General features: G+C 48.3%; 1 protein-coding gene and 1 long non-coding RNA gene across 4 annotated transcripts in view; one reads left to right on the forward strand and one right to left on the reverse strand.

Annotated features, from left to right (window-relative positions):
- Nucleotides 1-15,623: 15,623 nt before the first annotated feature.
- Nucleotides 15,624-26,363, forward strand: TMEM171 (transmembrane protein 171). Its single transcript, XM_081518549.1, has 4 exons — nt 15,624-16,693; nt 18,791-19,500; nt 23,369-23,510; nt 26,089-26,363. The coding sequence occupies exons 2-4, from the start codon at nt 18,858-18,860 to the stop codon at nt 26,282-26,284; spliced, it is 981 nt and encodes a 326-aa protein (XP_081374675.1). The 5' UTR covers nt 15,624-16,693; nt 18,791-18,857; the 3' UTR covers nt 26,285-26,363.
- Nucleotides 17,336-27,183, reverse strand: part of LOC145516832 (uncharacterized) — a 42,483-nt gene continuing 32,635 nt past the window's right edge. For all 3 annotated transcript variants that reach the window (XR_014061797.1, XR_014061798.1, XR_014061799.1), the window contains exons 3-4: nt 25,027-25,116; nt 17,336-18,315 (exon numbers count right to left, since the gene is read on the reverse strand). This is a non-coding gene — a long non-coding RNA (uncharacterized LOC145516832). The remainder of the gene's footprint in view (nt 18,316-25,026; nt 25,117-27,183) is intronic.

Raw genomic sequence — 27,183 nt, forward strand, 5'->3', positions numbered from 1 at the left:
TAGGGATTGAACCTGCATCTCCTGTGTCTCCTGCACTGCCGGCAGATTCTTCACCAGCTGAGCCATCAGGCAAGCCCCCTCACTATATGAGAAGCATGCAAGTAAAGGCAATCCCTAACACTCACATCACTTATTTTATTTATTGGCTAAACAAACCTGCTAGGCCTTCTATCGCATACATTTACATCTGCTACACAATGCTCAATAAATCTAGGAATTTCCATCCCCTTATGAGCAGAAACTGTAATTACTGAATTTCCCCACCCCCCAAAAAGGAACATTTTGTTTTCTACTCCAAGGGACAACCATTCCACTTATTCCTATGTTACTAATGATCAAAACCATTAGGCTATTTATTCAGCCAACAGCCTTAGCGATATGACTAACAGGCAGCGCTACTGCTGGCCACCTATTAATTTTTTTAATTGGAGGAGCAACCTTAGCCTTTTTAAGTGTTAGCCCTACTACGACTTTTATCATATTTATTATTTTGATCTTGATCTTATTTACTATTCTTGAATTCCCAATAGCTTTAACTCAAGCTTATGTCCTTAACAATTAGGAAGCCTTTATTTGCATGATAACAATGACACAGACTCATGCATATCATATAGGAAATCCCGGTTCCAGCAATTTCTAGGAGCCCTGCACTTATAGGAACCCTCACTTGGAAGGGTACTGGTGTTTTTTCCCCACTGACAGAGCTGTCTTGGTGGCACAAGTTGAGTTGCTTCCTGCCACCACCCCACTTTTCAACGGACTTGACCCCCTTCCCAGCACCCATCTTTCCCGCTGCACCAGTTGAGGCCTCTCTTTCCCTCGGGACTCTGTCTTCCTGGCCAAGTTTCCTTCACTGTTTCTTACTCACCTCTGGTTGCTTCCTCCTCCATTCATCCTCCCGCTTCTACGGGCTCATCCTGAAATCCATCTTCATCCACATGGGAGATCTCTGGATTGTTTGCCTTTCATTTTGACTCTGTCATGAACCAGCTGTGTGATCTTAGGCAAACATTGCTTTCTCTGGGTCCAGCTTCTCTGTGTGTAGGGAGAAGGGGCAGGTCAGAGCGGACCAGGCTAATGTTCCAAGGGAGTCCAGCCCAAGGTCTGTTCCACAACACTGGGCCTTCCTGGTTGTCCACACTCAAGACTGAGCTTGAGTAAAGGCTTTGGGGCTGAAGAAAGATCTCCACCGCTGAGCTCCAGGGCTTATCCTGCCCCTCCGCCTTGCGAGGCAGCGGCAGAGTCGGGACTGGGATTGCCTCCAGAGCCACTGCTCCTTTCTGCTCATAGCCCGCATGATGGGTGCCCACTGCTTCGTTCCTGACACGAGGTCAAACTGTTAGTGGACATGACTGAGGACCACGCCTGGACCTGCCTGGCCCACCTTTCAAAGTCTTAGATCAGCAAAGGTTCCTCTGCTGGGCGGGCTCCTGCTGCTGCTCCCATGCCAGCAAGCGTTCCTCTCTTCTATGACCTCAGGACAGAGGCCGACAAGGAAAGGGATCATCTCACCCCACTCTACAGATGAGGAAACTGAGAAATGAAACAAAAAATTAACAGAAAAATTAAACAAACTCCCTGGCTCCTGCTCAGAGCCAGGATGAGATGTGGGTCTTCCAGGTCCCATCCACGTTCCTTTAATTGGCTCCAGAGAGAAGCAGGTTTCACAAGTCTGGTTGATGTTCCCCAGCTGGCGTCTCACCTAAGGGTTTTCACATGGGAAAATACAATGGCTCCTAACTTGACAATGCCAGAAAGATCTAAGCAGATCCAAGTGCAGCTGAGGAGAGCAGGTTCTGCGGGATTAGCATCTACGAGTGAGGGTGGGGAGATAGTGTCTGAAATGAAGTTCACCTGTTTGTATAAAAGACAAAGATGGCTCCTGTAGGGCAGGGTCACCCCATCACCTTCAGTGTGTGCTCCTCCTGGCTGAGCATGAGTTTCAGCATCCCTGAGCTCCACCTCCCCCTGAACTCCAACCCCGGAGAGCAGCCTCCACATGTCTGAGAGACGTCCTAGGGGGATGGTGCCTGGAGATGTCATGAGGGCTCCACGGCCCCATTTTCAAGTCCCTCCCAGGCAAGGGTGTCCCCTGCCTCCCCCAGTGACCCCTTCTTTGGCCTACTAAGTCCGCAGGAGAGAGAGGAGATGACAGGCATCTTCCTCTCGGCCTAGCTCCCCCTTTCCTCTGTTCTTTCTTATGTGCCTGCCTCCCAAAGGGGAGGAGAAAGACATTCAAGGTATGTAGGTCTGGTCCTCAAAGAACTCAAGTCTGGTGTAGGTGGTGGGCGGGCAGGACTCTATACTATAGCATGGCATTTGCTATTTCACTTTATGTAGTTGCATTATGTCTTTTGTAAACCAGCTTGAATCTTTGTTGACCTATATAGTATGAATAAATCAATTTCAAGAGAGAGAAAGTGTGTGTGTGTGTGTGTGGCAGGAGGTTGATTCCTCAGCACTTCTCTACCAGGTGTCAGCAATATCTCGTCACTGGTTTGTCTGATGCTCCATCCACTTTCAATCTGATTTACAAGCTATGACCTGCTAAGGCTCTGTTTATAAACTTTCAATGGTTCTCCTGTGCCTATATGTATGCGCTCAGTTGTGTTCGACTCTTCATGACCTCATGGGATTGCCCAGGCAAGAATACTGGAGTGGGTTGCCATCTCCTACTCCAGGGGCTCTTCCCCACCCAGGGGTCAAACCCACATCTCCTGTGTCTCCTGCATTGGCATTTGGATTCGTTACCTGGGAAGCCCCTCCTGTGCCTACAGAGCTCAGAGAACACATCCCATCTGGCAGGGAAGGATTTCTGACTTTTCCCAAGTAAATGTGTCTCACATTTGCCCTGACCTCGTGCAGTGCCTTAGCTTAACCTAGTCTGTCCCATTAACTCCAAAGTGCTCTTCCAACCCCTGACCTTCGTCTATCCCGGTCTCTAGCTCCACATGGGATGCCTGCCTCTCTCCCTCTCCTCCATCACCAACATTCAAAACCCTCCCAGCCCAGGTGATGGCTCCTTTACAACAAATGCTGCCCTCTTCTCCCCCTTCAAAACTGTCCCTAGACAGTGATGACAATGAGAAACAGAAATGCAAATTACCCCCTGGACAAAGCCAGAGGACATGTATGACTCAAAACCACTAGACATAATATTAATAAAGAGCTATCAGTGCAATGACACCCAGGGCATGAGAATCACCTGGGTGGCCTTGCTGTCGGACACGAGGGAAGGCTCGCTCCTCCCCAGCACCTCGTCACCAGGTGAAAGCAAACACATCAAGCGGGAAGGGTGCCTTTGGAACTGTAGGTGCACGTCCCAAACAAAACCAAATACACGTGGTTCTCCAAAGGCAGGAGACAACCATTCCAAGGGCACAATTAACTCGTCAGCAGTGAGAACAAGCAAGTGCCGGGCAGCAGGAGTTCTTCTGACTTGTCTCCAAGAAAATGTGGGGAAGAAGAGTCAAATATGGAATCACATGTACAAGCCGTATTTGTAGGAAAGGCTCCAGCAGAGGAACTCGATAGTTGCGATCTTGGCTGGCTTGGGGGGAGTGACGTCTAAAAGAATCAACTCTCACAACCCACAGCACATCACAGGAGAATACCTGTTACAGCTTGGAACACAGGCCTGTCCGCTCTCTGCACATAACTCCTATCAATATCTTGCCCACAAAACACTGACCTTATCCAAAAACAAGTAATAATTTTAAATGTCTATGCATTGATTGTTTTTAAAAAAGGATAAAACAAAATAGAGAGCAGCACAACAGGGAAAACAAATGGCAGGTGAAGTACAGTCAGCAGAAATAGGCTTCCGTCAAACACATTTGAGAAACATGAATAACAAGACCAAATATAAAATTATGAGTTTGAAAAGTTGATGAGGCAGTGACCTCTGTAAAACAGGAGCTCCTGGTAAGGCTAAGAAAGCAGGAAGTGAAAGATGAGCCGTCACAGCTGAAGAGAGCCGTGGGGGAATGTGGAAGCCTGACAACCAGGGACCAGTAAGAAGGAATTATTATCTATGTCAGCTCATATCTAGACTCAGCCTTACGAATTTCCAGAATTCTTGATTTGCTCTGCATGGATCCAGACCTGGCTGGCTTGTCTTCTGTCCCCAGAAGCTTTTATCCAGTTTCCTTAGAAACACCAGATCCACTTAGCTAACTGCTGGCCTAGTTCCTCCACCATCATTAGCTTTGACACAGGGGATCTCCTGGTTCTGTTTCATTTCCATCTCATCCCATCTCAAGTCATCTCATCCTTCATTCAGCAAATATTCATTGAGCACCTACCATTATTCCCTGGTAGCTCAGACGGTAAAGAATCTGCCCGCAATGTAGGAGACCTGGGTTCAATCTCTGGGTCAGGAAGATCCCCTGGAGGAGGGAATGGCAACCCACTCCAGTATTCTTGCCTGGAGAAATCCATGGACAGAGGAACCTGGTGGGCTACAGTATATGGGGTCACAAAGAGTCGGACACAACTGAGTGACTAACTTTCTTTCATCATGGTTCCACCAGGTATGTTGCCAGGCCCTAGGAATATGGTGGGAGCAGTTCAAACACCTCCCTGCTCTCTTGGTGCTTCAGTTCAGTCGCTCAGTCGTGTCCGACTCTTTGCGACCCCATGGACTGCAGCACGCCAGGCCTCCCTGTCCATCACCAACTCCCAGAGTTTACTCAAGCTCATGTCCACTGAGTCGGTGATGCCATCCAACTATCTCATCCTCTGTCGTCCCCTTCTCCTCCTGCCTTCAATCTTTCCCAGCCTCAGGATCTTTTCCAATGAGTCAGCTCTTTGCATCAGGTGGCCAACGTATTGGAGTTTCAGCTTCAGCATCAGTCCTTCCAATGATTATTCAGGACTGATCTCCTTTAGGATGGACTGGTTTGATCTCCTTGCAGTCCAAGGGACTCTTAAGAGTCTTCTCCAACACCACAGTTCAAAAGCATCAATTCTTCGGCGCTCAGCTTTAGTCTAATACAGCATACAGATCTTTAAAACAAAACAAACAAATCAAATATACATAGAGTTGTGTTGTGAATAGGGCATTGGTAAAGTAAAGCTTTTTTCTTAGGAGAAAAGCTGCTATTTAAGCAATCGGGGCCTCTCAGTTTAAGAAGAGGAAGCACACCACCTCGGACAGATCTTCATGAAATATATCGCCAGTCCAGGTTCGATGCACGAGACAGGGTGCTCAGGGCTGGTGCACTGGGATGACCCTGAGGGATGGGATGGGGAGGGAGGTTCAGGATGGGGAACACATGTACACCCATGGCTGATTCATGTGAATGTATGGGAAAAACCACCACAATATTATAAAGTAATTAGCCTCCAATTAAAATAAATACATTTTTAAAAAAAGAAAAGAATCTCCCAAGGAGCCTCTCGGCTATAAACTATAAGGCCAGATGGGCCCCTCTGCTGGGAGACAGTATCCCAGGAACTCGGCGATGTCGTAAAGGCTGCTCCACCTGACTTTTTGGAGCACAGAGCCCTGAGGGTTCTAGGGAAAGGACGAGGAGGGGGCAGGACAGCCAAGGAGACATTCCGTACCACCACCAAAGAAAGCCCTGCTGAGGCTGACTGTGAACTCATTTTTAAAACTGTGTGGTCCCTTGTTCTTCCCTGGTAGCTCAGCTGGTAAAGAATCTGCCTGCAGTGCCGGAGACCCCAGTTCGATTCCTGAGTTGGGAAGATCCCCTGGAGAAGGATAGGCTACCCACTCCAGTGTTCTTGGGCTTCCCTGGTGGCTCAGACTTTAAAGAATCTGCCTGCAATGTGGGAAACTTGGGTTGGGAAGATCCCCTGGAGGAGGGCATGGCAACCCACTCCAGTATTCTTGCCTGGAGAATCCCCAGGGACAGAGGAGCCTGGCGGGCTACAGTCCATGGGGTCACGAAGAGTGGGACACGGCTGGGTGACTAAGAACACACAGCACAGCCCCTTGCTCATTTAAAGTTGGCGTGTAAAATTTTCATCATAAATTTAAGTAGACAAGATTTCTACCTATGTCATGTAATAAATACACTTAAAAATAAAACACACCTCATTTTAACAGGTGCCTAATAGGGTACACACTCACTGTTCAATGTCTGTGATTTATTTGAAAACTCTGCGGCTAAGTGTGACATTGTGTGCATGCTACTCAGGTTAAACTCAAACAGGTCAGTTAGGATATCCAGAAGTCAGCTAAGATCAGAAAGGCCACAGGTCAGGTGGCTCCCACAGAGGCTTCTGCATCCTCATCTCAACCCACACCTGGACTTGGCTAATTAGCGTAAGGGTCCAAAGCGTGGTTTTATTGGTGAAAATAGTGGTCTGTTAACTGGCACAATGAAGTTAGCGATGGACTTTTTCCCTGGGGCATTTGAGGTATGCAAGACTTGTGGGTGGCTATGATTTTAGAGGTATCCTTTACTCTAGAGTGAGCAAGGTCGACTGGCCCATAGGGAAGGTACCAGTGGCTCAGCCCTTCCCGGGTCAGCCAATAGCTGATGGACAAGGATGTCTGATGACCTGATGCTCGTTGAGCTTTAGAGAATTCTGGCTCCAGAACAGGTCAGTGCCACCTCCTGTCAGGTCGGCGTCCTCACGCTCATGGGATGGGCAGCCATATACACTGCTTTGTGCAAGTTAACACGTTTAATAAGCATCTGTATGTCTAGCAGAATTTGAACTGAGATGTCTGAGATCTTTGCTTTCACATGTGAGTGGGATTGTGAGGGAATAGGGAGCCTGCAGGTACTTCAGGTATCTTTGGCAGCTACTGAAACAAAACACGGGGTGCATATGATTAACTTGGTTTAGCCTGTTCGTTCATGAAATTATCATAATATCTTATTAAAAATTAGCCAACTTTTAGGGTGGCTCAGATGGTAATGAATCTGCCTGCAATGCAGGAGACCTGGGTCCAATCACTGGGTCAGAAAGATCAGCTGGAGAAGGGAATGGCTACTCACTCCAGTATTCTTGCCTGGAGAATTCCATGTATAGAGGAGCCTGGTGGGCTACAGTCCATGGGGTTGCAAAGACATGACTGAGTGACTAACATTCACGTTATTCAATATATCAAATATTACACGGTTTTTGTTACTATAAACTTTTATTTCCATATACTTCCTCCCCACAGAATTTTATCCTAATGTAATAGTTTTAATACAAGAGCATTTATTAATCACCTTACTACATTTCTTTGAAATAAATATATTATGCTTTGGAAAAAATATACATTATATATATTTTCCACATCACAAAATATTCTCATTTCAAAATTTTTTTAACCATTTAGAGTGTAAAAATTATTCTTACTGCTATAGGCACTTTAAAAAACAGCAAATGCAGAGTCTTTCTCTGAACTCCGCTTGTCTACCTGAAGACAGATCTTCCAAACAAAACTCAATTGTCATAAATCCCCTTCTCAGGAGTTTCATCAACCAGGGAAGACTGACTCTAAGCACAGGAGAGAAGTTCCAGAAGTCAACACCACACCCCAGCAAACTCTGTCAAGAATGATCACACCTCCCATCTATTTCTCTAGGGGCCCATTCATCTCTCCTAAAAACCATTTACTCTCCCCTAAGAAGCCACCATTCCTCCTCTCTTTTCCCACTAAGGCAGTAGTTAAGCCTGAATTCTAGGCCACCTCGGGGACTTACTCATTTTCCCCTGGGTATCTCCCATATATCCAGGAGGTAGCCATGATAGTAAACTTCTGTCGGTTTTTCTTTTGTTAATATTCTTTTATCACGGGGTTTCAGCCAAGGAGTCTGAAGAGTTGAACGAAAATTACCTTCCCTCCCTTACATCTTGCTGATGGATGGAGGTGGTTCTGACTTTGGCCTTGGCAGGAGATAATCTAGGCCCTTGAGGAAGAACTCATCCCAAGGGGGCCTAGAATGGTGACATGGGTCCAGTGTCAGGGCGGGGTCACTGTGAAGGAAGAACTGGCACTAGCTCAGCAGGAGTCCAGGGCTTGAAGCCCCTGGCTCGAGCTAGAAGCCATTCTGCTTTAGGGACCAAGCATCTGAGAACAAATTCAGGAGGTGTAACCCCGGGACCCCATGCCAGGGGCATCTGAGGTGGAACAGGTTTGGCCAAGGGTTTGTCTTCTCTTGAAGAACCATGCTGGCCAGGCAGGGGTTTGGACCATCAAGGGTGTCACCAGGGTGGAGCAAAAGGCTCCCTGGGCCTTGGGCCACCTGCTGGAACAGTTGTTGGAAAGTGAGTCTAGGAGCAAAACCAGGCTGGGTTGCCAGGCACTGCCTAGGGCTCTTGGCTTTGGGCACGCTGATTTACACAGAGAGCAATTGAGCCTAGAGCTGGTCTTTCACCAGCAGTGCTCAGCTGCTGAGGTGCTGGCTCTGAGCAAAGCAGACAAGTGAGCAAAGGCCGATGGCAGATGGTGTGACGAAAAGATGCAGGCCTGGAAACGCAGAGCATTAGAAAGAGTGCCACTGACCTGGTCGGCCGTGGACTGTAAGTCCATAAGAAAGATGTGAAGAAGGGAGAGGCGGCCTCTGGAGCAGGTGCAGTGTCCAGGTGAGTGTGCAGGATGGTTGTAGCTGAAATGACTGTACGAGCATGACGGACAGAGATGGTGCAGTTCCTGCATTTGCAGGAGGAGCTGCTTCAGGTCAACTGTGGTGCAGCATGAGCTGGTGGGGGGCAGCCCCTGAGGCGGACAGAAAGGAAGGACTGGAGAGAAGGCCAGGTGCCCCCCATGCGAGGTTGAATGCATCCAGGCGTAGGTAGGATTTGAAATGGAAGAGAACTGAGCACCTGGTGCCAACATCTGAGCCACATGGCAGGAGGTCTGGGAGGTCCATGAAGACAGCAACAGGAAAGGCAGAAGGCGGCACCGTGTATAAACAGCAGCGGGATAATAAATAACTATGCTTGTGATAAGTGCCTTGAATGAAAACTACCAAGTACTCTGAAAACAACGGGTGGTGTGGGGGAACTAGGGCTGTTTCCGATGAGGGGGTCTCTTTGGGGAAGTGACATTTAATTGGAGAATTAAAGAATGGATGGGAATTTGTTAGCTTGTTCGTGGCTGACTCTAAATTGATGTTAACAAAATAGCCATTGCCACCTCCTGTGCTCACCCACGAGAGGGGAGAAGCTTGGTGCGTCAAGGCCAGCTCGGCCACTTCCTGGCCAGACAGGAGCTGCTCATCTCTCTGTGTGTCTGTAAAATGGAGCACAGCCATACCCACCTCATCAGCTTATTACAAAATGCAAGAGACTAAGAGGCAGACATCACAAAACACAGAGCAGGTTTTATGTAGGGTTAGCTGTTATCACAGTTTAGGAGAAAATATTTCTCCCCGATCTGCATCCAAGCACAAATTACAGTAGGTCTTTCTGTATTCATTTAATCCTTTCAATAACCCTGTGAGGTAGGTTAACAAGAAAAAGAAAACCCAAAGCAGCTTTCTTTTCCTTCTTTTGGAATTAGCACTGCCCCAGCCCTGGCTTTACCTGCATTCTGTGTCTGTGACAAGGGACCTTCTGTTAAAAACAGGGCACTCAGGAGATGGCTTCCTGCCAAACCACCTTTGTCAGACGCCCGGTTCTCAGGTGTCCAAGCTCTTATTGCTTCACTTTCGAGGCCAGCAGTGGTGGCAGCAGAAGTCAGGGCTTGGGTGTGTGATCATGAGGAGATAACCGATGCCACACAGGGGGGCTGCGCCCCACCCACTGGACCCTCAGCTGGGTTTTGGGAACCCCACATCCAGCCCCTCAGTGGTCAGATAGGCCATTTGGAGAGCCATCTCCAACATCTCAGGCATGTTTCCAGATCTGATCCTCAAAAGGTAAATGACTCGAATGCACAACAGAAGGATTCAAGCCCACCCTGCAGGAACCAGGTGGGAAATACAGTTTACCTTTTCTTTCTCTCTTCTTTCTTTTTCTCATTTACTGTCATATTTATTTCACCTGGCTTTATTTTCACAACACTGTAGACTGATTTGAGTCCTTTTTGGAATCATCAGTGGCAGCCAGAACGTGGAAAGCCAGAACTGAGGGCACAGTGATGGGGTGGATACAGTCAGGTGGACATGGGCGAGGTTGGGCAGGTAGGACCCGAACCCCGGCCCCTGGCTGGCTGGGGGAGCATCTGGAAGGGTCCCTACATCCCTCCAGGGACACCCGCAGCAGAGGTGCCTTCCTGAAGGCTGGGTGGCTGCAGATGGTGGTGAAGCAGAGGCAGAGAACAACAGGGTGGCCACTTGCAGGGCTCATCTTTGAGATCACGTGACAGGCCTGCGCGATGCCGAGAAATACTGGGATATATGTTTCAGAAGAAGGGAGTTGAGCTGGCATTCAAAGTCAACATGACTCACCTTGCCCTCACCAAGCATCCTGACCCTGACCTGCATCTCCTCTGTCTCTACCTTCTCTATGGATTTATCAGATCAACCTTCCTGAAGATTGTGGGGAAGGAGCCGCAGATGGAAGACGAGGCAATTAGCTGGAATATATTTACTGATGGCCCTCCATGGGCCAGAAACTTCCTCCTCCAGGCATCTTTTGAAGTAGGTCTGCTTATTTCCTTATTACAGATGAGGACACTGAGGCACAGAAAAGTTGTGTGCTTGCCCAAGGTCATACAGCTAATAAGTGGCAAAGCCAAGATCTAAACTGAATTCTGATTCATCCCTTTTTTATATGCTGGGAGGAATGACTCATTCTTTGGGACCCAGTGAGCTGTAGGTATTTGATGGAGCCAAAAGCAGATGCCAGAAAACAGGAGACCCCTGCATTTCCATGGACATCTTACTAGCCACACCTCCTCTAGTATCTGCCCAGGGGCTGCCGCCTCTGTTGAAGGGTCTCTCTCTCTCCCTTAATAGTGAGAAGGCCTCCATCAATAAAACCAAGTGGCAAATCCTCACTTTCATTTTCTCTCAAACAACTTCTTGTGTTCCACACCCCCGGTTCCAGCTAGCCACACTCAAGTTGAGCCGTTAGCAGCTATGAAAAATCAACAGCACCCAGGCAATATTTATCCCAGGCAACAAAATGACTCTACAAAAAATTCATCTTTGCACTGGAGGTCAGCCAAGGGGCCAAACTGAAACTATCAACTCAAGTTTGCCAAATCCCCCCTCAGATACGGAGGGCTTCCCTGGTGGCTCAGACAGTAAAGAATCTGCCTGCAGTGCAGGAGACCCGGGTTCAATCCCCAGATCGGGAAGATCCCCTGGAGAAGGAAATGGCAACCAACCTCTGTATTCTTGCCTGGGAAATCCCATGGACAGAGGAGCCTGGTGGGCTACAATCCATGGGGTTGCGAACAGTCGGATACAACTGAATCAACTAACACACCTCAGATATAGCTCTCAGGCCCCTGGGTCAACAGCTAACACCCGGGTGGGGAGGAGGAAAATGCCCGAGGAACCTTGGTCTCCCCTGCCTGCAGCACCCTCCACAGGGTTAGGCCGCTGGTGGAGGCCCAGCCTGGTTCAGAGGCATAGCTGGGAGTCCTGAGAATATGCGTTGAAACATAGATCCAAGAAAGCACTCAGAGCAAATTCCTGTACCCCAGGGGAGCCTCAAGAAGTGTCAGGAATTGGAAGAGAGGAATGCATGCCTCTGGGTGCTCGGGTTAATCTGGAGCAGAACCAGAGGGCAACCAAAAGAAACAAGAAAAGCCAGAAGCTGGCAGACTCAACTGATGAATTGTCTTTCTGCAATCTTGTGAATTCTGAAAAATGAGCATACTGAATTCTACAGCCTTGAGCCAATCACTTGTTTTGAGCTGCTTCTCCAGGTTGACAGTGCCCTGGGGAGTGTCAGGCATCAGTCGGCCCCTTGCCTTCTGCCTGCCTGGAGCCCTCAGTAGCCACATATGCACGTGTCAACTCTTCTAGAGGATGGGCCCAACCCTGTTGATGTTCTAATGACCATCACTGACAGACACAGGCAGCTATTTCTTTCAGAATTCCTGAACTTCAGGACAATACGTTCCATTGCCTCCTCACCTTCTCCACTCAGATGTCTAATGGACATCTCAAAGTTGTTGTTGTTGTTCAGTCAGTAAGTCATGTCTGACTCTTTGCAACCCTGTGAACTGCAGCACACCAGGCTTCCCTGTCCTTCACTATCTCCCAGAGTTTGCTCAAATTCATGTCCATTGAGTCGATGATGTTTCTGTCACCCCCTTCTCATCCTTGTCGCCCCCTTCTCCTCCTCCCTCAATCTTTCCCAGCATCAGGGTCTTTTCCAATGAGTCGACTCTTTAGGTGGCCAAAGTATTGGAGCTTCAGCTTCAGCATCATTCCTTCCAAGGAATATTCAGGGTTGATTTCCTTCAGGATGACTGGTTTGATCTCTGTGTAGTCCCTTGGACTTCTCCAGAGTCTTCTCCAGCACCATAGTTTGAAAGCATCAATTTTCAAACCAATCTGGGTAGCCTCACCCTCAACCTTGCTACATGCAGTCTCAGTCAATGCCAGAACCATGTTTCCAGTTCTTTAGGTCAAAAACCTTTGGGTCAAAACCCATATCCAATCCATGGAAAACTCTGCTGACTCTATCTTTGAGATGCATGAGACACATTCAGAATCCAGTTGTGTTGATCACCTCCAAACAGTAGCCACGGTCATCTCTCTCTTGGATTATTCACAATGGCCTCCTTAATGATCTCTTCATCTCCACTTCCTCCTCCCAGGGCTATTCACACCTGGAACCCTGTTTTCTTTTTTAAAATAAGTCAGATGAATCACACTCAGCTAAAAAACCCTGAAAAGGCTTCTCATTGTACTCAAAATATTTACAATGGGGAATCCTCTGGTGGTCCAGTGGTTAGAACTCTGTGCTTTCACTGCTGGGGGCCTGGGAAAATTCCCAGGTTGGGGAACTAAGATCTTGCAAGCTGTACAGAGTGGCCAGTGGGGTGGGGGGGAGGGCGAGGAGATACTCACAATGGCCTACTAAGCCTGACAAAATCTAGAGACGTGACATACACACCTTTTCTCTCTGACCTCCTCCGAGTCTCTCCCTCTTGGTTACCTGCTCAAGCTACCCTGGCTTCTTGTTCTTCCTTGAATACACTATGCCTGCTCCTGCCTCAGGGCCTTTGTCCTTGCTGTTTCCTCTGCCTGAAGTCCTCTTCCCTTCTCCCCCCGAAATATCTCCACATTTCTCTGCTACAGTTTTAAAATATATTCACAAATTCTTTGATACTCTCCCCTTCAAGAGGTGGGGCCTAATCCTTCTTTCCTTGACCTAGTGACTCAATTCTAAGGAACCTAATAAAGCAGAAGCAATGATGTGGAACTTCAGAGACTATGTCATAAAAGGCACTACAGCTTCCTCCTCATTCATTCTCTCTTGAATCACGCTCCCCAGAGGAAGCCACCTGCCACGTCCTGAGAACATTCAAGCAGTGCGGTGGAGAGAGGTTTACAGAGTGAAAAACTGAGCCCTTTGGCCCACAGCCATGGGGGAAAGGCACCCTGAAAACAGATCCTCCAGCCCCAGTCAGGTCTTCAAATGAGGTAGCCCCAGCAAACTGCTTGACCCCAGCCTCATGAGAGATTCCAAGCCAGAACCGTACCCTGCCAAGCTGCTCCCAGATTCCTGACCCTCAGAAATTATGAAAAAGGATAAACCTTTGTTGTTTAAACTCTGCCTTTGCAGATCATTTCTTATGTGATGATAGATATCAATATGCTTGCTTTCTCATTCCCCTTAAGTTTTTGCTGCCATATCACTTTCTCAGAGATGCCTTCCTTAACTACTCTATGAAACTGGAATCTCCCCAGCACTCTCCAATCTCCACTTGTGATTTCTTTTTCTCCACAGCACTTATCACCTTCTGCATGCCTGCTCAATCGCTCAGCAGTGTCCAACTCAATAGCGTTCCCATGGATTGTAGCCCAACAGGCTCCTCTGTCCATGGGATTTTTCCCAGCAAGAATACTGGAGTGGGTTGCCATTTCCTCCTCCAGGGAAATTTCCCAACCCAGGAATGGAAGCCTTGTCTCCTGCATTGGCAGGCAGATTCTTTACCACCATGCCACCTGGGACCCCCAATCACCTTCTAGTACTCTGTGTAATTTCCACATTTTATTGCCTTTCTCCTCATTAAAAACACAAGTTCCATGAGGCAAAAGGATTTTGTGTTTCTTATTGGCACATAGTCAGCACTCAATAAATATTTGCTGAATGAATAAATGGATGCATTCCTCAGCTTTACTGAGGAATATTCACTTCCTGAATTCAAGATTCATCCATTTTTAAGGCTTGTTCTGATGCTATTTTTCTAAAGACTCAGACTGGACTGATCTTTTTTCATACCACATGGGCTGGAAAAGGCCACCAGGTTTTAGATAGTGACAAGGTCATCCAATCTCCTAAGAACAGGTCTGCTACAAAGATAAGCACCTTGAAGGCTGGTGGGTACGTCTTTCATACTTGACTGGTGATTGGTTTCCAAGGAGTTTAATTTAGTCAAACAGGCTCCAAAAGACACAAACAGTCCAACAGCAGACATCCCAAGTGGAGACTAATCTGATTGTCCTTGGTGCCAGTACATTCAAATCTGTCATGTGTGGCCAGCCTGCAGTCATGTGGCACTGGAGGGGCAGCTGTATCAACAGGCCCCTCGCAGGCCCACACACGAAGGGGCCGGAGATTGAGTTTCAAATAAGGAAGAAGGAAAAAAATGCGTAGGGGAAGGAGCAGGAAAGCCCCTTGTACAGAAAGGAGTTGCTAGCAGGCCTGTGTAGAGGCAGATCCTGTAGTCAGGGCTGTGTTCTTAGAAAGCTGCACGCTCCTGCTGTTGTGTAATCACCACGGCTGGGTATTTGCTCGTTGGCTGGGCGTGCTCGGAGGCCCTTTCAGCAGGTGGTAGAACCTGACACTTTGACCAGCTCAGCTCCACCCGGACACAGATTGCCGCAGTGTCCTTGGAAACGGTGTCTGTTTTGTTGTAATGATCAAAAAGCCACATAGTAAAAAAGCCATTTTCTGAGTTTGTGGCCTTGTGTGTCCTCTGGGTGACAGGCGTCCCCTGGGAGGAACAGTCAGGACATCTGGTTCAGGCCCGTGCTCCACGTTAACCAGTTGTGGAGGTCACTTTACATCTCTTAGGGCTGCGGTTTCTCAGCTGAAAACTAAACTTTTTAGCTCCCCTGTTGCCTGTAACCTTTCTGGAATTGCTGGAGACACATAGAGGAGAGCCCCACCCAGGCTGTCTGTAGGTGAAGTCGGTAACACAGACCCTGGCCCAGAGCAAGGAGTGTTGATACTCAAGGCAGTAATAATCTTCCCCCGCTGGGGTCAGTGGCCCAGCAAATCCCTCCCACTGGACCCTGCCCAGCCTTCCTCCCTGAGGCAGCCCTGTCTCACCCACCCAGCCCTTGTGCCCGCAGAGCCCAGGTGGCCACCCTTCCCTATTTGCCTCCCTCTGGCCCCTTCTTTGAGTCTCCCTCTCACTTCTGTAATCAGCTAAACCAACTCCTTCTTCACTGCAGTGGAAAACGACTGGGAACAACTTGCTGTATTAGCTATGCAAGGTGCTTACTCTTTCAAAAGGTTAAGGCGATGGGTGTGAACTCTTGACTGGGTTTCAGAAGTGGACAGGACCCCGGAGAGGAGTGGCAGGGATGGGGAAGGGCTCAGGGCGCTCCCGTTTGAGCCTGACTCACCTTTCACAGCGCCCTGACCTCTGGTGTGGAAACTGGCACAGTTAATTCCGTGTCACGTGTTATACGGGGCAGGTTACAAATAGCACGGGGATTAGCAAACCCATCCCCAAACCGCCTGGTTCAAGGGCAAAGTTACCAGTTTAATTCCGGCAAATCATTAGCGACTGAGAACCGGGAAGGGAGTTCGATGGCAAAGAGGGACTGTGACCATACGTGAGTCTGGGAGCTAGGACCGAAGGTCTGAACGGCTCGGGCAGGGAGGATCCTCGTCTCACACGCTAATGGAGCGCACGTTTCTGTGACCTGGTGTTATAACCTGTTCGTCCGGGCGCTCGCGGCGAGAGGCTCGCTCCACTGACTCCGGCCAAGATCTCCGGAGCGGCAGGAGGGCCACAGGCCACTGGGTGGAGCGTCGCAGAGGGCGCAGCGGGAACTCGGGGACCCCTGCCTAGGCGGCTGTCAAGCGAGCTGCCCTTTTCCCCCACTCCCAGCCCAAATTCTGGGCTCTCGGCCCGGAAGGGAACCGGCTCCTACACGCCGCCTGGATCTCGACCGTCGCCTTGTGACTTGGGACAGCCAGGAGAACCCCAACTTGCCGCCCCCTGCCCGAGGGCCACAGGCCAAGGAGGTGGTGGCGGGGGGGGGGGGGGGCGGAGAGCGGTGCGTGGGGTCTTTTCCCGGATTCCTTGAGCGCACGGGTACGGACGCGGAGCTGCCCGGGCCCCGAGGCTGCCCCTCACTCTCCAGCCCGGAGCCGGCGCGCCTCTGGCCCGCAAGGGCGGCACCCGGCGGCGGCCAGCTCCGGCCAGTCCGCCCGGCCCTGCCCGCGCCCCGCGCCCCGCACCGCCTCCTCTGTAAACACCGCGCGGCCCGCCCTCCGCGCAGGTGGAGAGCGCGGGGCAGCCGGGCGCCGGCGAGGCCGCGGGCGGGGGCGGGCGCCGCGCTCTGCCGGGTGCCCACGGCCCGTGCTGCCAGCCGATTGCCGGCGCAGGCAGCGCGCTCGCAGGACCGAGCCTCAGGTAAGCGCCCCTGGCCCCGCACTCTTCCGCAGCCCTGGGGACAGCGCTCTGCGGCCGCCGGGCGAGCGCTGAGTTTAGCGTCCAGGCGGGGTGCGGGGAGCGGCGCAGCGCGGAACCTGCTCCCGCGGGAGCGCTGTCTCTCGAAACCCACAAAGGTCTTTCCCAGGAAGGGCTTTGCCTCTCTTGGCGTCAGCCTCCAAACACAGCGCTATGGACGTGGTGACCTGCTGCTTATTTGGAAATGTCCTTTGGCAAACAGCGTTCTGAGGCGGATTTGGCTTTGGCGAAATGAAGTGTAGGCTGGTATTTGGGAAAGGTTTACTTTCCTATTACTGCAGATACCCGTGCCACTTTGTGAGCGCGTCGGGGGTCGGGGGCGGAGAGATGGACGAACTACCCACATACTAATTTGAATGGGGGATTCATGCCAAGTACTTAGTCCATTAGTCCATGGAAAGGAAGCTACACATCCAAATTTAGGCTTTACTAGTATTTGGGAATTTGCCTTAAGGCAACTGAAGCCTTGTGACTCACAACCAAGTCAAACCACCACCCTACAATGAATTGATAGGGCTTTGTAGCACAGAGTCACTCTTCACCTCTATCTCCAGACCAGCAAAAGATATTACAGGATTCAGAATCTTTTCTTTTTTTTAATTAGTGCAGTATTTTCAGTGTTTGTTTCAGCTTAATTTCATCTTCATAAATATAGTTTGTCCAAGTTTAAAGCACAAGCTTGTTTCCCACTTCTATTTCCTTCTCTCTCTCCAACTTCCTTCTGATTTTATCTTACTTATTCCTGGAAAAGCACTTCCTAGAATAAGATCAGCTGTTTCCTTTCTTTATTGAAACTGACACTACTTGGACATGATTTGTGTTTGTCAAGATGGCCTTGGCTTTTGCGACTCAATCTCTAGCTCTTTCATGGGATCATGGATGCAAGTGGCATAAAATACTTTTCAAGTTTTCTTTCTTTGAGTAAGTGAATATGTTCTTCACACTGGGGTTGTCTTTTTGAGTGCCCTGACTAGAAGGGTCCTGGAAAAATATTCCATTCATTAGCGTCAGACAAGGCAACTGGCTGATAAAGTCAGTCTGTAAAAGCAGACAACTCTTTACCCATTGCTTGGGGGGGTACATTTAATATAGGAGACCCTTGAAGTACAGGGCTTCCGTGGTCTTGTGGAAGGTGCTTTCCCACTTGATTTCATGTATACTCTTTCAGAGTCAAAGTTCTGTTGCTGTTTAGTGTTTTGTAACTGGTGATTTTTATTGGCTGCATATTTTTTAATGGGGCCGAAACTTTTTGTGGAAGTGGGTGGCACCACAAAGGAAGGCAAGCAGAAGGCCGCCTGCCCACCTGGGGCACAAGGTGCTACGTGGCCCGCTGTGCCAGACCCCTCAAGTCATCTGAGACCCAGTAACCAAACCACCAGATTTCAAGGCAGCCCCAGTGTGTGCCTGTTTGAGGTCTCAAGAGTCACATTTTGACAGAATTAACTTAAAATCTCCCAAACTCACTATGTTCCTGAACCGCCTTCACCTTCAGTTGAAACTGTTGAACTTGGGTCTTCTGTAGATGGAGCCTTAGAATAAAGCCAGGAATGGAAAGTTGCTGCAGTCTAAAACAGGAAATGGAAAGTTAGTTACTGAAGGAGAAAATTTACCCACTTGGAAATGCTCAGAGCAGCTGTGATGAAATGTGGGATGTCAGTAAATCAAAACAATCTGTGTGGTTCTTCCTTCACTTACCATTGTGTGTGTGTGTGTTTTTTTGGCCTGGGGAAGTGAGTCCATAAGACTCATAACAGGAAAAGCCACACCCAGTTACTTTTGTTGTATGGGTTTTGAGTTTTCAAGATACTCTTAGGTGCATGGTAAATGCATTTCCCCTTCTTACATCTTTATAAAATTACATATTCAGGAGTTTCTGAATGCCAGCTCCTCTGACTCATGAACCAACTCATTGTTCTACAGTGTATCAGTTGCACAAAGTTGTTCTTATGATTTCATCCTAGTGTGATTTTGGAAATAGAACAGGGCAGGTCAGGAACACCTGTGCCCCTTTTATAATTTGGTGTTTGGTTATGTCTGCAGAGCTGCTAAAACCATCGAAGGGAACAAACACATCCCACCCACCTCGGACAAGGGGCCTCTCCTGGCCATGTCTCCTACAGCTGCTGCCGAGCCAGATGGGGTCCAGAGAGACAGGCATGTCAGCAAGCTCATTTTCTTCCTTTTTGTCATTGGTGCCATCCTGCTGTGTGTGGGAGTCCTGCTCTCCATCTTTGGGTTCCAAGCGTGCCAATACGAAACCTTCCCAGACTGCAGCATGGTGCTGAAGATCGCTGGACCCACGTGTGCAGTGGTTGGGCTGGGGGCTGTGATCCTGGCCCGCTCCCGGGCACGACTTCAGCAAACTGAGGAGCGCCTGCGAGGCAACAACCAGGGGGACTCCGGCCGACCCTTCCTCTGTGGGGAGAGCCGCCAGTTTGTCCAGTGTCTCATCTTTGGGTTTCTGTTCCTGACGAGTGGTATGCTCATCAGCGTACTGGGCATTTGGGTACCTGGGTGTGGCTCAGACTGGATGCAGGAACCACTGAATGAGACAGACACAGCTGACTCAGAGCCCCAGATCTGTGGATTCCTGTCCCTGCAGATCTTGGGTCCCTTGATTGTGCTTGTGGGATTGTGTTTCTTCGTGGTCGCCCACGTTAAGAAGAGAAACGATTTGAATGGGGCCCAGGATGCTTCTGAAAGTGAAGAGAGACAAACCCAGAGGCTGGAGCCCATCCAGGTGACTGTAGGTGGGTCGCTGTCTTTCCTTTGCTTGTTCATATCACCGTGGGTACAGCATCAAAGCTGCTCTTGGGTCTGGCCTAAATTCTCTCTCTTCATCTCTGTCCTTCTCTCTCTCTCTCTCTCTCTCTCTCCCTCTCTCCCTCACACACACACACACACACACACACAGATGCACACAGACACAGTTCTGCCTCTGTCATTATCCCCATAAGAATCCCTCAGCACATCCTTTCCTCCCAGAAATACCCTATTATCTAACAAAAGCATCGTGACATTGAGTTGTGACCTTGACTGAGGTTGCAGGGCAAATAAAGAGGACAGTGAGAGGATCCTTGAGGCTACCCTGGGAGCCTTCTGTCACCTAAGGGACCTGCCACATGACCCTGTTTCCCCTGTTATTCTCACACCAAACTCTTATGGCAGTTCTGGTTGTTGAAAACGTGGGTTCTCATCACTGGTTATCCTTGACTGGCTGCCCTTGGAAGTCCTTAACTTCTCCTGGCCTTACTTTGTGTGTCTGTAAAATGACCACTGCATTTCTGAGTTTCCTGGCAGCACTGACATCCTAGGATTCTGAGTCTGTTGCAAGTCCATTGGTCTTCCACGTTTTGAAGGAGTCTTCGTACTTTTGTCCACTTTATTCTTCATTTTCTGTAATTTTGTCCTTGACTTCAGGGTCGGGGCAAAGTTTGGGAGCAGGGGCATAGATACAGATGAAATGTGACTGCCCTGGTCACTTCTTTCCCCTGTGGGATGCCCGGAGATTCCTTTTGGGTCCCCCTGCAGAAGACTGCATCACCATGTTCCAGAGTCAGGCCCCCACCGAACCACATCAGGAGCTCTGGCCTCACCTTCACACAGAAAGAAAACCCCCCATCGCTGCTTATTTTTGCAAATCACTGTTTTATTTCAGCCTCCCACCCTGAAGGCACAGCCTTAACATCTAAGAAGCTGGGTGGGCAAAGGGGATTACAGAGCAGAAACTGTGGAGGGAACAGGGAAGAAGTGAGCTGTTTCTGGTAGGTGAGGCTGTCTGCTGAGCCGGCAGTTCTCACTGTGGGGGTTCCCTGTGCTGTGGGCCTTGCATAGTATTGGCCTCAGAGAGGAAGGGCAGATGGATTTATAGATGATCATTGTGTTTGGTCAGGGTTGAAGCTCCCAGCTTACTTATTTGTGTGTTTATATACTTACAGTGACATCAACACTAGTTATTTGTTAATAATTGCTAACACATATATAGAGCTTATTTTGGGGCCAAATAACGATCTAAGTCTTTTAGTGTGCGCTCTTCAAGAGCCTGTTAAGTGAAATTCATCCATGCCCTCAACAGTCCACTGTGTCACATACTTAGTGTCTCCATGTAAAAGATGAAGAAACCGAGGCTCAAGGATCCCAAAGAATTGGCCTAAGGTCACCAACTTGCAGGTGGCAGAGCCAGGATCCTAACTGAGGCGGTGGGCACGCATATGCTCACATAGGCCCTCCTGGCACACTTGCTGTAATTCTATTTCTGCAGGCTTCATCCTTCACCTGGTGTCCTGAGTCATTGTTAAATGATGAAAAGGCTCACCCACTATTATAGATGTTCTTAGTTCTTCTGGGGAACACAGTGCAGGCCAACTAAATACACTCATGGGACGCTCATGTTCTTCCACTTAGGTGGGGGTGTATTGAGTGTGCCCTTTGGGTTTATTAACAGGGAGTTTGGGGGTCCAGCCTTACTCCTGGTGACTGAAATCAAGGGGAGCTGGGAGCAGGGCTGGAGCAGGGGTGCGGTGACTCTGAGCTTTTCTGCCCTGATGTTGGCACTAAGAATTTAAAATCTTTTCCATATAACCATTTAAGTCCTATCAGATTTGTGAAAATCTGGCACTGTAATTCACTGTCTTTCTCTCCTTTGATATTATGGAATAGGGTTTACATCTTTAGAAATCATGCCTTTTAGCACAATTGTTGAGACTCTGGACATTGTCTATCAATGGTCAGTTCTGCCTTACGAGGGAAATTGAGGGTGATATGAGGCAAATCTTATCTAAGTGCCGAAATTCAGCTCTTCCCAGAGTAGAAGACAGAGTAGATAAATCAAGAGGCATGGTATGCATGTTGTGGGCACACCTAGTGTTGGACTCTGCATACACCAGCAGATGACTGGTCAACTCACAGAGGACATCAAGTCCAGCAGGACATAGTGAGAGGGAAACCCCAGGGAGCCGGGAGTTTCCCAGGGAGAGCAAGAGGGCTGGGAGCAACCCTGGCAGAGGGATGGGTCAGCCTCAGAGATGGCTGGAGACTGAGTACTTCCTTGTCTGTGTTTGATAGGTGATTGGCCTGCTTTGGAGGCTTATTTCCAGCTCCTTTGTCCTGCAGTGTGTAATTAAAGTGAACACTCAATCTACCTTCCTCTGACCTACCAAGACCTTCTGAAAAAATTAAATGAGAATCCCAAGACAACCACTATTGTTTTTCGAGCTTCAGTCAGCCACGCATATTTTAAGCTCAAATTGCCATCTCCTTGCAGAAGGAGAGATGGAATTTATGCATTTTCTGCAGGGGAGGCATTTGAGGCAACAAGGTGGAGAGTGGAACCACTGGCTAGATGGCCAGTTGGGAGTGTTTCTTCAGACATGAAAATAGGTGCCTCTTGCTGGTGGGTGTGGAGAAAGTCCCTCTGAGGGTGTATGACCCCTGAGAGAGCTTGTTCCATGCTCAGCACTGTCTTAACCCCTCACATGAATCTGGTCCTCCTATCTGTCCTCTGAGGCAGGTACAGTTACAGCCTGCAGTTTGCAGATGGGGGCTGGGGCCTAGAGAGGGCAAATGCCTTGTTTGGGCCATGCCGGGTAGTAGCTGGCAAGTGGAACCTGGTAGCTTTAGAGAACCCTGCGAGCATCAGGACTGCCACCAGTATAAACCAGTCTCCTCCCTGCAGGGAAGTAAATTCCTCTTTCCTCCTTCCTTCTTCCCGAGCTGTCATTTAGAGTGGCCAGCTTATCAGAGGCTGCCCTCTGACCTCTTCATAGTGGTGCCACCACATGTCTAGAAGGTTCTGGGCAACTCATCTGGTACATTCTGAGTTGGAATCTGAGCTTGTATCTGGTCCCCAGTTCTCCTCCCCAAAACACAGGGATGTGTTTCGGAGTGAACAGTAGCAATAAAAAATGCAGGGGGGGAAAAACCCTAGCTTTTCGTTGAGTTTGACTTTCTTTGATAAAGCTGGGAAGAAACATTGATAGATAAAAAACCCAATGAGAACAGAAACCATATTTGTGGAAATAGGGATGAGGGACTATATTGTGGCTGTATTGTCATTTGTTCAGAGGCTGAAATTGCATTTGAGGAGCAGAGGCACTTTATCCAACAGCTGATTTTTGAAGAATTAAAACTGTAAGTTGGAAGTTAGAAAAACTTTACAGCACTAGACATCCCAGGGGAGGTAAGGAACATTGTTAGCAAACACTTGCCAGAAACGCTTTAGCTGAGACTTGCTATGAAATGTAGGGTCAGTTTTTTTTAGTATGGTAAAAAAGGTATAACCTACAATTTGCCAATTTAATCATTTTTTAAGTGTATAGTGGCATTCGGTCCCTTCACCATGTTGTATAACCAGCCATCACCGTTATCAATTCCTGGAGGTTTTCCATTATCCTGAACAGAATCTCTGCCTCTATTAAACTTGAACGCTGTTGCCCTTGCCTCCAGTTCCTTAGTGACCTCTATTCTCTGCCTCTGTAAATTTGATAGGCCTACTTTTCAATTCTGGTGTTCTGACCTTTGCTATAGATGGGCCAAATGTATAATTAATGTCTTTAGCTCTGGCTCATTTGCTTACATTTATTACTCAACTGTCTTCAACAAAATGTTGTGTTTCCTTAGGTGATGCCGTGATCATATTCCCACCCCCTCCACCACCTTACTTTCCCGAGTCTTCAGCTTCTGCAGCTACTCGGAGCCCTGGGGCTGACAGTTTGCTTCCGGATGAAAGCCCACCTTCATATTACAGTATTTTTCACTCTGGGTAAGACTCTCCCTTTGAACTTGAAGTGTAGAAACATCGACCCTTTTCAGGCCTGTGCCTGTCTTCAGGCCAAGTCAGCTTTATGCCGTGATACAGGTGTAATCATCAAGGAGGAGCATCTATTTTGCTGACATGATGTCAAAATTATCATCTTAATATTCACAGTACCTTCCAGGAAACTTTGGGTAGCACATAAGTTCAAAATTATAAGAGTGGTTACACCAGGTTCATGGGAAGCCTTCTCCAGGCATCTGTATGTCCTTGTAGCAAGGCTGAGCCTCAAAATGCTGAACAACCTGTCAGCCAGCCCGCGCACTGGACCAGAACTCGGGAGGCCCCTGCTAAGTTAGGCTACTGCAGACTGTGGGAGGTGTGGGGGTCCCAGGAGACCCCCAGAATGTAATGGGGAAACTTGAGTGATTGACTGAAATTAGCCTGCACACTGCCTTGAGCATGCCAGTCTTCTCCCCTCAATTTTAAGTTGTTCCCTGGGCCTCAGAGTCTTCTCAGATTGCTTGAAGAGAAATGTTAGATTCCCATTTACATCCCCCAGGCTTCCCATATTTATCACAAATTAGGAGGCCTGCCTGGGGTCACATTAAACAGTGTAAATGTCAGTGTTTTTTCTTGAGGCAGAGGGATGCCATTGAAGGTTGAGGAGTTACAGCAACGGACTGTGAGCAGTGGTTAGCTCAGCTCCGACTGGGGAAAGGCTGAGGACGGCCAGACTAATTAGGAGGCTGACTCATGATCATGGACAGGCTGGAGGTAACAGGAGCCTGGGACTGTGGTGATCAGAAAGGGAGAAGCAGGACTTCTTGATGGTCCAGTGGTTAAGACTCTGTGCTTCGACTCCAGGGGTCGTGGGTTCAATCCCTGGTCAAGGAACTAAGATTCCCACATGCCGTTTGGTGTAGCCAAATTAAATAAAATGATAGAGCATTTATTAAAAAAAAAAAAAAGAGGGGGGAGGAGGAGTATGGGAGGGAGCCTGTGGTGGAGGATGATGGGAAAATCAGAGGTCGTGACGTCAAGGTTGAGAGACAGGGACAGGGAAGGTCCCTGACTGAGGAGAATGGGAATGAGCTCATATAATCAGGAGAAGAGAATGACTGGCTTGTGGTGGAAGGAGAGCAAGGCGTGGGCGTTGGAGGGAGACTGGACGGGCCAGAGCTTGGAGGGAACTGAGGTCCTGGAGATGGAATGGCAAAGAGGCAGCTGAAACCAAGTGGGCAGAGGTGTCAGAGACCTGTGGAGAATCCACAGGCAGGGAAGGTATGAAAGAAAGGAGTTCTGAGAGACGCCAGGGATGAGCAGGGCTGGGGAAGGCACTGTACCTCCCGGTTGGGAACCCAGAGTGTAGGAAGTGAAGGCAGGATCGCTGGAAAATCTCACAGGGCAGAGCAGCACTCAGTGAAAACTGACTTTTGAGACACGCATTTTTTAAAGGCAGTAAGAAGCGGGACCCAAGAGATTGCTAGGGACCTGAGCTTGCTAGGGATGAGTGGTGCCTTACCTGGTCATTCATGTTTTAGGATACACAGTCTAGTGCTCCAAACTGGGTGGTGAGCTGGAGATCTGACCAGGGATGAATGCAGGAGTTGCCCTGTGTGGATGAAAGGGAGGTTAGGTTCTGGAATTTGGAGAATTCTGTTTGTGAATTTTTGTATTCTTTTCTCCAGTGATGAATTTCGCAGAGATAAATAGATACATGTCTATTACTTCTTCTACTAAAAACAACTCCCCCTGCTGCTGCTATGCCAGAGTCTGGCTTTTCTTCCATTACCTTATATAATTCTCATAGTTACTTAGAATGTAGACATTGTCATCACCCCCATTTTACAGATGAGAAAGCTGAGGCTTAGAGATCAAACAGCTCGAAAGCAGCAGGGTGGAAATTCAGATGCAGGTCTGCGCTTTGCTGGAACCCATTCCGTTAACCAGTATGCCTTCCCACCTCCCTTCAAGTTTTTGGCTTAATGATTTAATTTTCTATTTGCATAAGTTTGTCTCCCTTATGTTAGCTGTCTCCAGATGAAATAGCAGAGAAGAGTAGCTGTGTGTGTATATGCATGTTCTTTTTGAAAGGCGTCTATATGTTTGTGTGAATAGTGGCTCAGACAGTAAAGCATCTGCCTACAATGCAGGAGACCTGGGTTCGATCCCTGGGTAGGGAAGATCCCCTGGAGAAGGAAATGGCAACCAACTCCAGTACTCTTGCTTGGAAAATCCCATGGACGGAGGAGCCTGGCAGGCTACAGTCTACAGGGTCACAAAGAGTCAGACACAACCGAGCAACTTCACTTTACTGTATGTTTGTACCCTTTGTCTTTTTAATGACAAGGGGAATGACAACAGGAATGAAATTGTCTTAATATGACAATCAGCTCTAAGGACAGTAAAGGGTAAGAAATTAAAACATATCTATGCAAAATTTATATGGGGAGAAATTACTCTGGAAGCCCTTGCAAACGCTTCCAAATGCGTCTAATTAAACGTGTGAAAAGAACCTGGTATTTAAGCGTGATGACTGGTGCCCTCTTCTCCCGTTCACGTTCCCTCCTCTTCTTCTTCACAGGTCCCCAACTCCTGAGGGCCCAGGCGCAGCCTCTGAGAGAGACTGTCAATCTATATATACTATTTCTGGGACTGCTTCATCCTCTGAGACCTCCCACACTCTCCATCTCTTACCCGAACTGCCTCCCAGATACGAAGAAAAAGAAACTGCTGCTACCACATCCTTGTCTCCATCTTCTGAGACTTCCCTGCCATGAACCATGACTCGAGTTCAATTTTATATAGAATCAATCACTATTTTATTTAATTTGTTTTCTAATAAAAAGTACAGTAGCATCAGCTGTGTCCTGACTTCTTGGTATAGCATCAACATCAGTAACAAACCTTCTAGATTAAGCCGTCAGTGCTTTAGATCACGGGAGAGGCAGGGTGCCTCCAGATGGGAGCTTAAGCAGGTTCGCTCACTGAGACCTACAATTCCGGGAGATTGGTGGGATCATTTGTACTGGTGCGTGAAGAGACAAAGGCTCAGAGAGGCTGATGAACTTATTCAAGGTCACATTGCTTCTCAATGGTGAGGTTAGATGTTGAACCCACCTAGCTGGTTTCTGAAAGCCAGGTGGATATCGCTACCCTGTGCTGTCAAAGGCTAACCAAAAGCAGTGGTTAATGTTTAGCTTGGCCCATTGGGTTTCCAATGTTAATTGCTTCTGGGGCAAGGAAACCAGATTACTCTCCTCATTTATTATTTCTTCCTCTTCTTCCCTCTCCTCTTTCTTCCTCCTCTTCCTATTCCTTTTTTTTTCTATTTTTTTCATTTTGAAAGAAGGTAGTTAGGTTAACTAGGTAATCTACACTGGGGCAGTTACCAACACACTGATGCCTGAAAGCCTTCTTACAATGATGTGACATTTTGGAGAAGAAATTTCTTGGGACATTTGGTAACTAGAGTCCCCCACAGAGGTTCAGGAAGGATGTGTCTTTCTGTATTATAAAGTGCCCAACTGTCTGCACCACAAGCTTTTATTCTCATAAGCCTATTGCTGAACGAAAACACTTGTATAGTTGGGTACTATAATAGATATTTATTCTAGATATAAACCTTAAACAATAATCACTAAGTATTATCGATTTTATCTGGGGAAAGCTTATTTTT

This window comes from Giraffa tippelskirchi, chromosome 8, assembly GCF_054371585.1.
Source record: "Giraffa tippelskirchi isolate mGirTip1 chromosome 8, T2T-mGirTip1v1.2.pri, whole genome shotgun sequence".
Lineage (NCBI taxonomy): Eukaryota > Metazoa > Chordata > Mammalia > Artiodactyla > Giraffidae > Giraffa > Giraffa tippelskirchi.